General features: G+C 42.4%; 1 protein-coding gene across 2 annotated transcripts in view; it reads right to left on the bottom strand.

Annotated features, from left to right (window-relative positions):
• DNAH7 (dynein axonemal heavy chain 7) overlaps positions 1-12,146 on the bottom strand; it is a 498,098-nt gene that overhangs the window by 202,252 nt on the left and 283,700 nt on the right. For both annotated transcript variants that reach the window (XM_077448738.1, XM_077448739.1), the window contains exon 43: positions 982-1,328. In XM_077448738.1, coding sequence (XP_077304864.1) covers positions 982-1,328 — 347 coding nt within the window. The remainder of the gene's footprint in view (positions 1-981; positions 1,329-12,146) is intronic.

The following is a 12,146-nucleotide window of genomic DNA, read 5'->3' as shown; positions in this document are numbered from 1 at the left end:
TTTTCCTGCGGCCTGCCAGGTTGCGTGCTCGGATAAAGGGTCTGGTATGGATTTTTAGGGGGAACCCCACGTCAATTTTTTTTTAAATTTGACGCGGGGTTCCCCTTAATATCCATACCAGACCTGAAGGGTCTGGTTATGGATATTTAGGGGGAACCCCACGTCAAATTTTTTCTTAAATTTGAGGCAGGGTTCCCCTTAATATCCATACCAGACCTGAAGGGCCTGGTAATTGAATTTGGGGGACCCCCACGCTTTTTTTTTAATTTATTTATTTATTTTTTTATCAATGACTTTCAATGAGTTTTCTCTGTATTACGGAGCCGACAATTCATAATAGCCGCAAGTGATTTTAAAGGACTTTTTTTCCTGCATAAATGACACTTTGTGCAGGGACAATTCTAAGCACGGGAAACATGCGCCCCTTCACAGGCATACTATAGACAACCCCCCCCTACGAAATTTAAAGGAATATTACACTTTTATTGTTTCACTTTAATCATTATTAAAATCACTGCTCCCGAAAAAACGGCCGTTTTTAAAACTTTTTTTTGCATTGATACATGTCCCCTGGGGCAGGACCCAATCTCCTATTCTATATCGAACTGTTGTAACAACGAAAACGAACGAAAATAAAGCATTTATTTATGTCGGATTTTCGTTTTTTTCGGATTTTGTGCTTTCGTTATCGTTTGTCAAAACGAAAACGAAAATAGCTGAAATTCGGACGAAAATGCGTTCGGACAAAAACGAATGCACATGTCTATTCGGTGCACCCCTATTATTTTCTGTAGTAACATGAGGTGAAATTTAAGTGAAACTGAAGCCTTGGTCGGCAGAATTTCGGAAATCAATGATGGCTTCATCGGATCACAAAAAAAAAAAACTTTCTGATTTTGAAAAGAAAATTTGTTCGAAATTCGACCATGTATGGCCAGCATAAGACAGACATGTTAAAGAAAAAAACTTATTTATTCTTACTTGTCATATAAATCCATTGCAATCACCCATTTACAAAGCCCCTCTGCAGCTGTAGATGCATTTCGAATTTTATCTGGAACAAATTCAGCATTGGTAATGTATTGTTTTCGTATTATGCTCATGTAAGCTGCTGGAATGTTATCCTTATCATATTCATGAAGTGACTGAAGAAATTTCATATCTCCCAAAACTCTTTTTGCCGGTACCCAGAAATCTTCAATCTTTCGTCCTGTACCACTAGGATCTGGTATTTTATCAGGCTTCACTCCTTTTAATATACAAATTGCCTCCATGACAAGCTTTACTCCAGCAGGGGGGCTTTTCATAGTCTTCATTACTGTGATGTCCTAAAGCAAACACAACATATATCAACTTCACTATTACATTTTCAAGCAGAATATTTAGAGTAAGTAGAGTTCTTTAGCTGAAGTACAATTTTGTTGTTACAGGTCTGAAATATGTCCAAACCACTCCTCAGTTACTTAGTAACCCTAACATGGGCTGACACAGAGTAGTTCAGGCTTTGATTCACCTGTCAATATTAATTTTGATGAAGAATCAATTAAGGTTATCATGTCCAAACATTACCTTAATGCATATCTTAATGCCCCCTCAAAAACAAATATAAAGCAGTTCACCAGTCTTTAAATACAGTGGCTCTTTAGTTTCATTTTTTTTAGGATTCTCCCCTTTTATTTTTACATGACAGTTCTGCAAATAACACACTATCTGTCCTTTCATGCTCAATTCTCCACTGTATCTTTGGAGGCAGCCATGGTTGTCACACAGGCTGGACTTCATGGTGGATTGGTAAGACTAGTTATTTATAAAATTGCTGTCTTTTCAGCTCACAAAAAGTGAAAAAGACTTTTCTGACAAGATTAATGTGTTACTCTGTAGTTGCTGAAAATGTTCTTAGCCTGAATAATTAAAAACAAAAACAAATGCCGCCTCTACGTCTAAGGACTGTACGCTGCAGTGTGTTACATTTTTGTTTTTGAGTTTAGATACGCTGTAATGAAGAAACCTAATTGTACAGTGTGGTAGAAATGTTTACACAATACCCGTTTTTCTCATTACCACTTAAAACATGAGTCATAACAAGACATAAAACAGTTCTGCAGTTTACCATCTGCAATGGAAGAAAATTCTATTTGTAATATGTAAGGTACAAGTTATGGTAAATAAACTTCAAAGGATGGAACATTGCATTTACTTTTATAATTAGGTTGCAAACAGAATTCAGTAGTTGGTAAGTGCCAGCATTAAAGAGCAGTAATATAGAACAAAGTAGAAATCAGAAATTCCCCAGCATGTGAGGAAAGTCTTAAAGGGAAACTAAAACCTCCTATCCTTTACAGTCAAGGAAGCTGCCATCTTAGCCTCTGTTTGATTTGCAGTTGCCATAGTGCTGCACAGATGATCAGTTTTGACACCAGCTATTTTATGACTTGACAGTTGGGTTGAGAGCACAAGCAATTGTGACAGTTCTCAGTTACGGCAGTTTAGGGGCGTATCATTTATGGGGCGAGTTTATGAACTCTGACGTCACCCTACACAGAATATCCATTAGCACCAGGCAGGGAAAGCTGATACCAAACACAGGCTAGTTTTTTTTTATTTTTTTACGTAGTGCCCGGGTTAGGCACTAACAAATGTGAGTGTGAAAATGTTATATTGTTGGAATATTTTTAATAAATGGTTTTCCTCTATGGAACCCTTTGTCTTCTCCTGTGTCTAAATATGGAAAATGTATGAACTAGGAAGTGGCTCCTAGATTAACAAGTTCAATTCACCCACTTAAAGCGTAATTCCACCAAAAGGGGACGTTCCACTTTAAGCACTAATGCCCCCCCCCCCTCCCCTGCCACATTTGGCATGGAGGGGGACCCTAATTTTGACACTTCCCACTTAAGCGGAAGTTCTCCTATCCCCTTCCCTCCTTGCAGTCTTCTGGGACACATCACCATTCAATAGGCGCAGAGCAACTCGCCACAAGCTGTCACAGCCAGGTGCCCACAGTTGAAATGCCGGCGCTGGGGAGAGGGAGAGAAGCAACGGTTGGGCCAATCACATCGCTGGATCCTGGGACAGGTGAGCCTGTGTTTATTGAATATTAGCAGCTACACTTTTTGTAGCTGCTGACTTTCAATAAACACAAAAAAAGGACTGGAGATCCTCTTTAATAACTAAGGAGACTCTGGGTCTGGTGAGTTCTCATATTTTTGGGTGATTTACCTCAGAGTATGTGGTTGCTGGCAGCACATACAGTATTGGGAGAAGAATTTGCAAGGAAATTGATTTGAATGCTGTGGAGCACTGAACACAATTAAGACACTGTTCTGGACTTTTGACTGGATTCATGCAATCCATGCTTGTTAAAGTGGATGTAAACCCTCTCCAATACCCAGTGAAGTGAACAGCCTTAGATGATACACAAGGATTAAAAAACTCTCCCTACATAGGTTTTACATGTATCTGCTGTCTTTACCTTTCTATATTCTTTTGGAAAGTGCACATTGTGTTACAAATCTTTCTTCCTGTTTAAGCAGTGGGAGGGGAGTCTGGGCATACACTGTGTGAGAGCTGATTGGAGGAAAAACACCCCCCCCCCCCCATTCCACATAGGCAGAGGAACGAAGAAACTTGCAGAACTGAACTGTACTGTGAACAGATCAGCTCTCTCTAAGTTCCCTCCCCACTACAAATTTCCAGCTTGTTTTATCTTGTGTGTCAGAGAGCTTGTCAGAAGTTATCACGCTGATAACACAGGAACGGAGCAGCAGAAAGACACTGGACTTAGAGCTTTGGGGAAAGATAAGTAAACACCACAGATTTATGTGCACAGGTCAGATTTCATGAATGGGGTTTACAACCACTTTAAGTATATATGTGTGTATATGTCACATTGTGGTAGCTCTGGTTATTTTACTGAAGACAGAAGCACAGTAGGGGATGCTACATTTTTTATGATTTAAACTCTTTATGAAGTATATTCTTTTAGAACTGCACTTTTTTGTAAGCACTATTTAATAGGGGATGTTACACTGATCATTACTACTGCAATTTATTCAATAGTTATACGATCAAATAGCGCTGTACTTTTTTTTATCTATTCTTTAATCTTTTATGGCATGCCTTGAATGTACCGTTTTGGGAAACAGTCAAATCAATGGGTTTAGTACCGCTTTAAGATCATAGATTGCTTGTCAGTTGTTAGACAACTTGCAGAGTCTAAGCAATGCCCTTGCCCTTAACACTGGTAATTACAGAAAACCCCTCGCAGGGCTTTATGTGCTACACTTTACTTTGGATGTCTTGAGAAAAGTTGTCTAGAGCATGGGTCCCCAACCCCCCGGGTCTCAGACCGTGTCCTGTTGATGACCAGACCACACACTGGGAGGTGAATGACGATCGCGGTCCGACAGGCCTATCACAGACTATCACCATCTGCTATGTGGCCATGCCCATGCGTCCTCTACCGGCTCTTACGTCCGCCCAGCCGATGATGTCATCCATTCAGCAGGGCAGGAGGAGCTGCAGATCAGAATGGAGAGTTCCACCCACCCCCTGCCTTGCTGATAGGACCCTGGCGAAGAAGTCACACTGACTGAGCAAAGCCTCTGCCCTGCCAAAGGTAGGAGTCCTGTGCAGGGGAGGTGGAGATTATAATGGGGAGAGAGGAGGGGGGAACTGCAGGGGCACTGTGATATAGGAGGCTGTGATTGCTAGGGGCACTGTAATGGGGGTGCTGTGATGTAAAGGGGGCACTGTAATATAAAGGGGACTGACTGTAATCATTATAGTGCCCCTTTACAGTGTAGTCCACTTTATATTACGGTGCCCCTTTTACATCAAAGCCCCCCTTTACATTACGGTGCCCCATCTACAGAGCAGTCTCCTTTACATCACAGCACCCCCTTTACATCTCAGCCCCCCTTTACATTACAGCTCCCCATTTACAGAGCAGTCCCCGTTACATCACAATGCAACCTTTACAGAGCAGTCCCTGTTACATTACAGTGCCCCCTTTACAGAGCAGTCCCTATTGCATTAATGTAAAGGGGCACTGTAATGCGAAGGGGAACTGAGGACACTGACACTGATATAAAGGGGGGGCTGTGCTGTAAAGGGGGCTGTGAGGTGAAGGGGGCTGAGACTCCATGAATATACCATCCCCCAATCCATCCAACAACTATCAAATTTTTCCAGGGAAAATTGGCTGCCATGAAACCGATTATTGGTGCCAAAAAGGTTGGGGACTGCTGGTCTAATGGTCTAGAACATGTTCTAAAATTTGTGTAGCCAAAGCAGCCAGCCTCACTACATGTGCCCTACATAAAAACACCAAAAAGACCCATGTCACCCCTTTTAAAAAAATTGGTAGACTTGGTTTTCCCATTGCCACAATACATCTGTAAAATGTGAAACATTGAGCTTGTCAAGCCCAGACATACTACTGCACTCAGGAATGCTCTTATAAACCAAGCACTCTGGGCTATCCTATGCACAATGGGATATCCTACGCAAACATTTTAATACTGTTGGTACATATTAGTTGCAGCCTAGTCCTTGTGATTCCTCTAGATTTACCATTACGACTGTCCCCAAAGGTGTTCCAGAACCTCAATTGGTGGTTGTTAACCCGGAATATGCTGAAGGGAAAATCCTTCATGCCAGTTATCTGGAAAGTCGTAATGACAGATGCCAGCCTTTCAGCTTGGGAAGCAGTACTAGAAAAGACAACTGTCCAGGGACAGTGGTCAAGAACTGAAAGAACCTTGCCCATCAACATCTTAGAGATTCAGGCAGCATGTCTGGCTCTGAAGGCCTGGACATTCAGGTTATGGGGGTGTCCTGTCAGGATCCAATCCGACAATGCCACAGCTGTAGCTTATATCAATCACCAAGGGGGCATGCAGCTCAGAGAGAGGTGAACCATATTCTAACTTGGTTCTTATTTTCTTTTTTCAAAAAAAAATTTTTTTCCTTAGTTTAGGCCGATATTTTTTGTTAAAAAAAAAAAATCGCAATAATTATACTGATTGGTTTGCACAAAAGTTATAGCATCTACAAAATAGGGGATAGATTTATGGCATGTTTAGTATATTTTTTGTTTTTACTAGTAATGGTCTGCGAATTTTATCAGGACGGCAATATTGCGGCGGACAAATTGGACACTTCTGTCCCATTTTTTGGGACCACTGACAATTATACAGCAATCAGTGCTATAAAAATGCACTGATTACTATATAAATGTCACTGGCAGGGAAGGGGTTAACACTAGGGGCCGATCAAGGGGTTTACTGTACTCCTTAGGTGTGTTATAACTGTGGGGTGATGGCACTGACTAGGGGAGGAGAGAGATCTGTATTCATACTTAGTACGAACACACAATCTCTTCTCCTCTCCCCTGAGAGAACTGTGATTTGTGTGTTTACACACACAAATCCCGGTTCTCGCTCTGTCACGAGCCAGTCACTCGCATCAGCTCCGGGCACACAAGTGCCTCCTACAGTGTCTTAACCTCCCTGGCGGTATGATTAGTTCTGGTTTTAGGTGCTGAAAGTATGTAATTCTTAGGAATAACTCTCTTAAATCTGTTCAAACAAGAGTCTAGTAGACATCCCGGGTATGATAACGTTTATAATATAATAAAGAATAATAAAAATTATTCAATAATGTAATCAAATCCTAAAACACTGAAAAAGGGACACTTTCTGGTTACTATGGACAATCTCCAAATTTCAGGCAGAAAAAACAGTATTTATAATATAAAAGTGCATGCAGGGCATTGCACAGACCACTAGGGACAAAGGGGGTGTGTATTTTTTTAAACAGTACTGTAATCTGTAAGATTATAGTACTGTGTGTGTTTTGTGTCTTTTTACTTTTTTGAATTTGGCGTCGATCTCCGCTCCCGGGCACTGTGAATCGAGTGGAGGACAGCTCGATCACACAGTGCGGAGGACATCGCTGGGTCCAGGGGACAAGGTAAGTAACTCTCCCTGTGTCCTCCATGTATCCAGCGATGCGATCCCGAGTCTGGCTCGGGGTTACCGCTCGTGGGACTAAAATCCCAACCCGAGCCAGACTCGGGATCACCGCTAGGGAGGTTAAAGGGCCGACAAACAGCTAAGTCGGCTTGCCCAGGGGGGCCAGTCGGGAACCGGTTAAACCAAACAAAATGTAAAGGGTGCCCCCTTGTCCTCTGTAATGATTTGAAAGTTCCACCAAGTTACACCAAGTTCACTATTTGGACCACTTATGGATTTTTACCTGTTGATCATATCCCCCTTAATCTCCTCCTCTCAATAGAGAATAAATTCAGTTCAGCTACTCTTTCCTCATAGCTGAGCTCCTCCACGCTTCTTATCAGTTTAGTTGCCCTTCTCTGCTCATTCTCCACTTCTTTGATATCCTTTTTGTGAACTGGTGCCCAAAACTGAACTGGATGGTCCAGATAAGGTCTTACTAATTATTTGTACAGGAGTAAAATTATATCTCTCGCTCTGAAGTCTATACCTGGTTTCAGGGCCAAAACTAGGTGATGGGCAGGGGAGCGCATGTGCCCCGGGTGCCATATTGCGAGCGGTGCCGCAGACACTTGTAAACAGTGGGGTGCGATCCACACAGAGTGCAAAAACAGTGAGTGTAGCGGGCTTCTTGTTCTGCACAGCTAGGCACCCCCACTGAATCTGTACCCAATGCTTCAGTGACAGCAGGAGATTGGTGTGAGAGCAAGTCTCCTCCCTCGCTCCGCCCATATGATAGAGGCAGGAGAACTTTTCTCACAAGAGCTCTGCCATCTGATGAGCAGGGGTGGTGCCAGGTGAATGCTCCTGAGACAAGCAGCACTCCTATCCCGTGTGTACAAAACACATTTCCAACAAACAAGTGCGCTAATCTATAAGAATATTCACAGTGCAAAAATACACATGACAAATATTTAAGGGTATAAAGTCCACTCCTACAAAAACAAGTGTATAAAAATAAATAAAAAAATTATAAAATGGCTCATAAAGTGAAAAATATACAATTCAGTTCACAAAAAATGCATGAAACAATGTGCATAAAAAAAGTGAACCAAGAATGTGGAAACTTCAAAAACAGAGTGGTGGTTTGCATTATTCCTTTGGCTTGTAAACCACTGCTCTGTTTTTTATGTACATTGATTTTTGCTGATGTTTGGCTGCCTTGATGTAAGTTTTGCTGTTTTAATAAAACCTTTTGCTGAAACATATTGCACTATGAGGCTATCCTCTTCTTCCCTTATGCTCTGGGATTTATCTTTGAGCTGCCAGATTGGATATCAGCTCTTCCAAAGATACCGTGATTCCTGTGGCCATTGAACAACCGAGTCCAATTTTCAGTTCAAGGTGTTGGAGGCTGATAGGATCATTGTCCAGTGTCTGATGCGGCTGCTATCTGGAATTTGCTTTTTTTGTACAGCCCAGACTGTTGGAGCATGGTGGGATTATTATCCAATGCTTGAAACTACCATTATCTGGCAAGAAGTGAATCTATGTGGTGATGGGATATTAAAGTCTTTCTATTTTGAAGAGCACTGAAGCTTCCTTATATTTGGATAACTTAATTTCCTTGAAAAGCACTGAAGTTTTCACATTTTGTATAAGGGTTTGCCAGTTGGACATTTTTTATGCACATTTTTTCATGCATTTTTTATGAACTGAATTGTATATTTTTCACTTTATAAGTCATTTTATTTTTTATTATTTTTATACACTTGTTTTTGTAGGAGTGGACTTTATGCCCCTTAAATTTTTGCCACGTGTATTTTTGCACTGTGAATATTCTTACAGATTAGTGCACCTGTTTTTTTTTAATTATCAATCTTATGGTAGGGGTTCAGACCTTTTTTAGGTTGCAGCTTTTCTTTATCTATATATTTTCATTGATTTATTCATGTGTTTGATGATGTCTCCATTTCAATAGTCAGATTTACCTTCACCAAGAGGGTAGGATAAGCACAGGATTTGAATCCTTTTTTGACAAAACACATCTCCAGCCTGTAATTTTTAGAGAACGGCACACAGCCGTAACATGCAGGCCTGGAGGATTTTATTCCAGTGCCTGACCATCAAGGGGAGGGAGGGATCTTTGCATTGCAATGTTAGCCAATCATGAATTGTCCATGCTGTAACCCCTCCTTCTTCCCCTCCCGTCACATTTCAACTTCAGCTAAAGAGGAAGAAGCTAAAACGACCCCTCAGCTCTCCACTGTGTGATTTTTTTCTTATGTTTGTGTAGCAGGTACCTCTCCAGGCTAATTGAATCCACGAGGGAGAGAGCTGCCTGCCCTTCCTCTCCTCTCACACAGACACACAGAACTGTTTACTTTGCAGCCTCCCTATTGGAAGAGACTGAGAGCCAATCATCAGGGAACAGCAGCAAAGAACTGTGGAATATGAAGTCCCAGCACAAGGCAGCCTGACTGACTGTGTGAGGGGGCAGGACTGCAAATCCCAGGCTGCACTGCAGAGAGTCAAGAGAATTGTGGTAAAAAGCACAGGGCAGACCAGGCTGAGAGGGCTTGTTTCCTGGATCCCATCAGGAGAGCAACTCTCTGTTGCTTTGTGAGGGGACTGTGGCCTACCAAGGGGCACACAGTCTGCAGGCCAGAGGAACAGAACCTGCACGCTTGCAGAAGGATGCTCCGCAGCAGCGTGGAATATCATGGAATCGGCCGATTCAACGGGTCAGAGACTGAAAGCCATTGTGACACAGCCAGGAGAATCGGTTAATTCCTCTTTGGAGGACTGCTGAATGCGTACAGGATTGGTGAGGCGGCTTTGCCCAGGAATCTTATTCCCTTCCATAAAACACCACACCTGAACACTGTGCACAGACACCTGTTATCTGGATCACGTAGAGGAGTGCTATATCACAGCACCAGTTATTATACATTCCTTCTCATTACACTGTCACATTGAGGGACCCTCGTCCACGGAGCTCCTACATGCCAGTGAAGAGAACAAACGCAACGCTTTGCTCCTAGAACATTTTTGTTGTTGCTCTAAAAGGGACACCCCACTGGTGTTTGTATTACTTCATTGTGTGTGTGTATATTGGAGTTACTATAGGCTGGCCTGGGGTTCCCCTTTAGCCACAGTATTCTAAATCAATCAATAGCTTGTTTGGGGAGTCCATTTAATCTGTGTATGTTGGTATTATTCTTTTATTGCATACTCTTATTGACTGTTTTGAGAACTTTCAACCAAGTCCTCGCTACTTATACAGGACTTGGCTGACTAATATGACTTTAAACTTTTCTCTGGTCCAAGTAAACTTGAGAGATCAGAACTGAGTTTGTGTGTTATTACTGGGTTATTCCATTAATCACATTGCTAGGTGTGCCAGAGGGTCTGGGACAGTTCTTTGGGTTTGAGAGACAGAGTAATGGACTGAACAAACAAAAGCAGCTCTTTCAGGGGTATCGCTATATTTACTTCACGGAGGGCGGAGAAGGAGGTTCTTCAGCAGTATAGACACAATTCATTCTTTTAGTGCAGATGATGTAGGAGGAGAATGGGACCAGCATTCTTTCACAAGCTATTCATCTCGTATTTATTCAGACACCAGGCTGTTGAAGAGCCTCAGTGTCAGTGTCAGAGAGACAGAACACAGACTTAATGCATTCCTTTCTACAATCAGAAATCATGTTTATTACAGACTCTGAATGAGAGAAAAGAATGCTGGATGTCTGTGTGTTCTGTCTGTCTATCTTGCCCTCTGCTTGCTTTATGTCATCTTGTCCTCTGCTTGCTTCATGAAGTAAATATAGCAGTAATGCTTCATTTTTAACTCTTACAGTTCATTTAAACTAGCTTTGCTCTCTGAAGAGCCATTCACATTCGGATCGTTCTTCAATGAGAATTAGGCAGTGAGGAGGCACTGTATCACCTTCTCACTGCCTGCTTAAACCCCTAAAAAATGAAATTAAATAGATAATACTGCTTTAAAACGAGAAGTACAGCCAAAGCTCATTTAGCTGTACTTCTCCTGTGGCTCACAGGAGTGCAGTTTGTTCTGCACTCCTGTGACCCATTTTCAGCAGACAGCGGTCTGAATCCCGCTGTCGGCTGACGTAACAGAGCCGGGCCACAAAGATCGCAACCATATGTTCGGGTTCTGCTCATATGTCTTGATCGGTGCTCAGCCTCTCATCGAGCTGCTGAGAGCCTGAGTCAGCTGCTCTCACCCCTTCACTGCCCAGCGCTCCAGTGAGTGAGGGGGCAAAGCAGAGAAGTGGGGACCGACTGACTGACCAGCTCTCTGCTCACAGAGCTCTGAGAACTCAGCAATCGGTGGTGTTTGATTGCTCGATTCTCAGTCTTATGCCGCGTACATACGGTCGGAGAATCCGTCGGAATGCGTCTTATCGGACCGTGTCGTCAGATAATCCGACTGTGTGTGGTATGCATCGGACTGATTCCGTCCGAATCTCCATCGGACCCAATTTTCCAACATGTTGGAAATATTTCCCGACCAACTGGGCCCGTCGGACGTAATCCGATCATGTGTAGAGAATTTTGATCGGACCAAGTGCCACGCATGCTCAGATCAAATTCCTACATCAAAGCTATTGGCTACTAGCCTGAATCTAGTCCCATCGTAACGAAATTACGTCATCACGTTCTGAAAGATCGGATTTTTCGACAACTTAGTCCGACCATGTGTATGCAACAGTTTCAGACACAATCCGTCAGACTAAATCTGACGGACAAAATCCGACGGATATGGTTGGCAGAATCTCCGACCGTGTGTACAGAGGCTTAGAGCTGGTGGGGGACAGATGCAGCATCCACCTAGGCAGGCATGATTTAAAAAAAAAAACATTCCCGTGCTTCTCTTTTAAATAACAAAAAACATATTATTTCTGCACTACCCTACACCTCAAATAACCCCTACAAATATCTTGCAAACCAAAGTCAGTTTCCAGCTATTACCTTTTGAAACTGATTACTTAAAATATTATAATATATCTATATGCAATGACTTCATGTGCCTAAAAAAAATACAATACTGGGCATAAAAGCCAACATCCACCAGTCCATGGGATGTCTAAATTTACTCTAAGGCCGCGTACACACGCGCGGACTGTTGGCCCAACTTTGTCCGTCCAACAGTTTGAGCGAACAGTC

Source organism: Lithobates pipiens, unplaced genomic scaffold (genome assembly GCF_037356315.1).
Source record: "Lithobates pipiens isolate NorthernLeopardFrog02 unplaced genomic scaffold, aLitPip1_a1.2 Scaffold_22, whole genome shotgun sequence".
NCBI lineage: Eukaryota > Metazoa > Chordata > Amphibia > Anura > Ranidae > Lithobates > Lithobates pipiens.
This window is presented reverse-complemented; position numbering and strand designations above follow the sequence as displayed.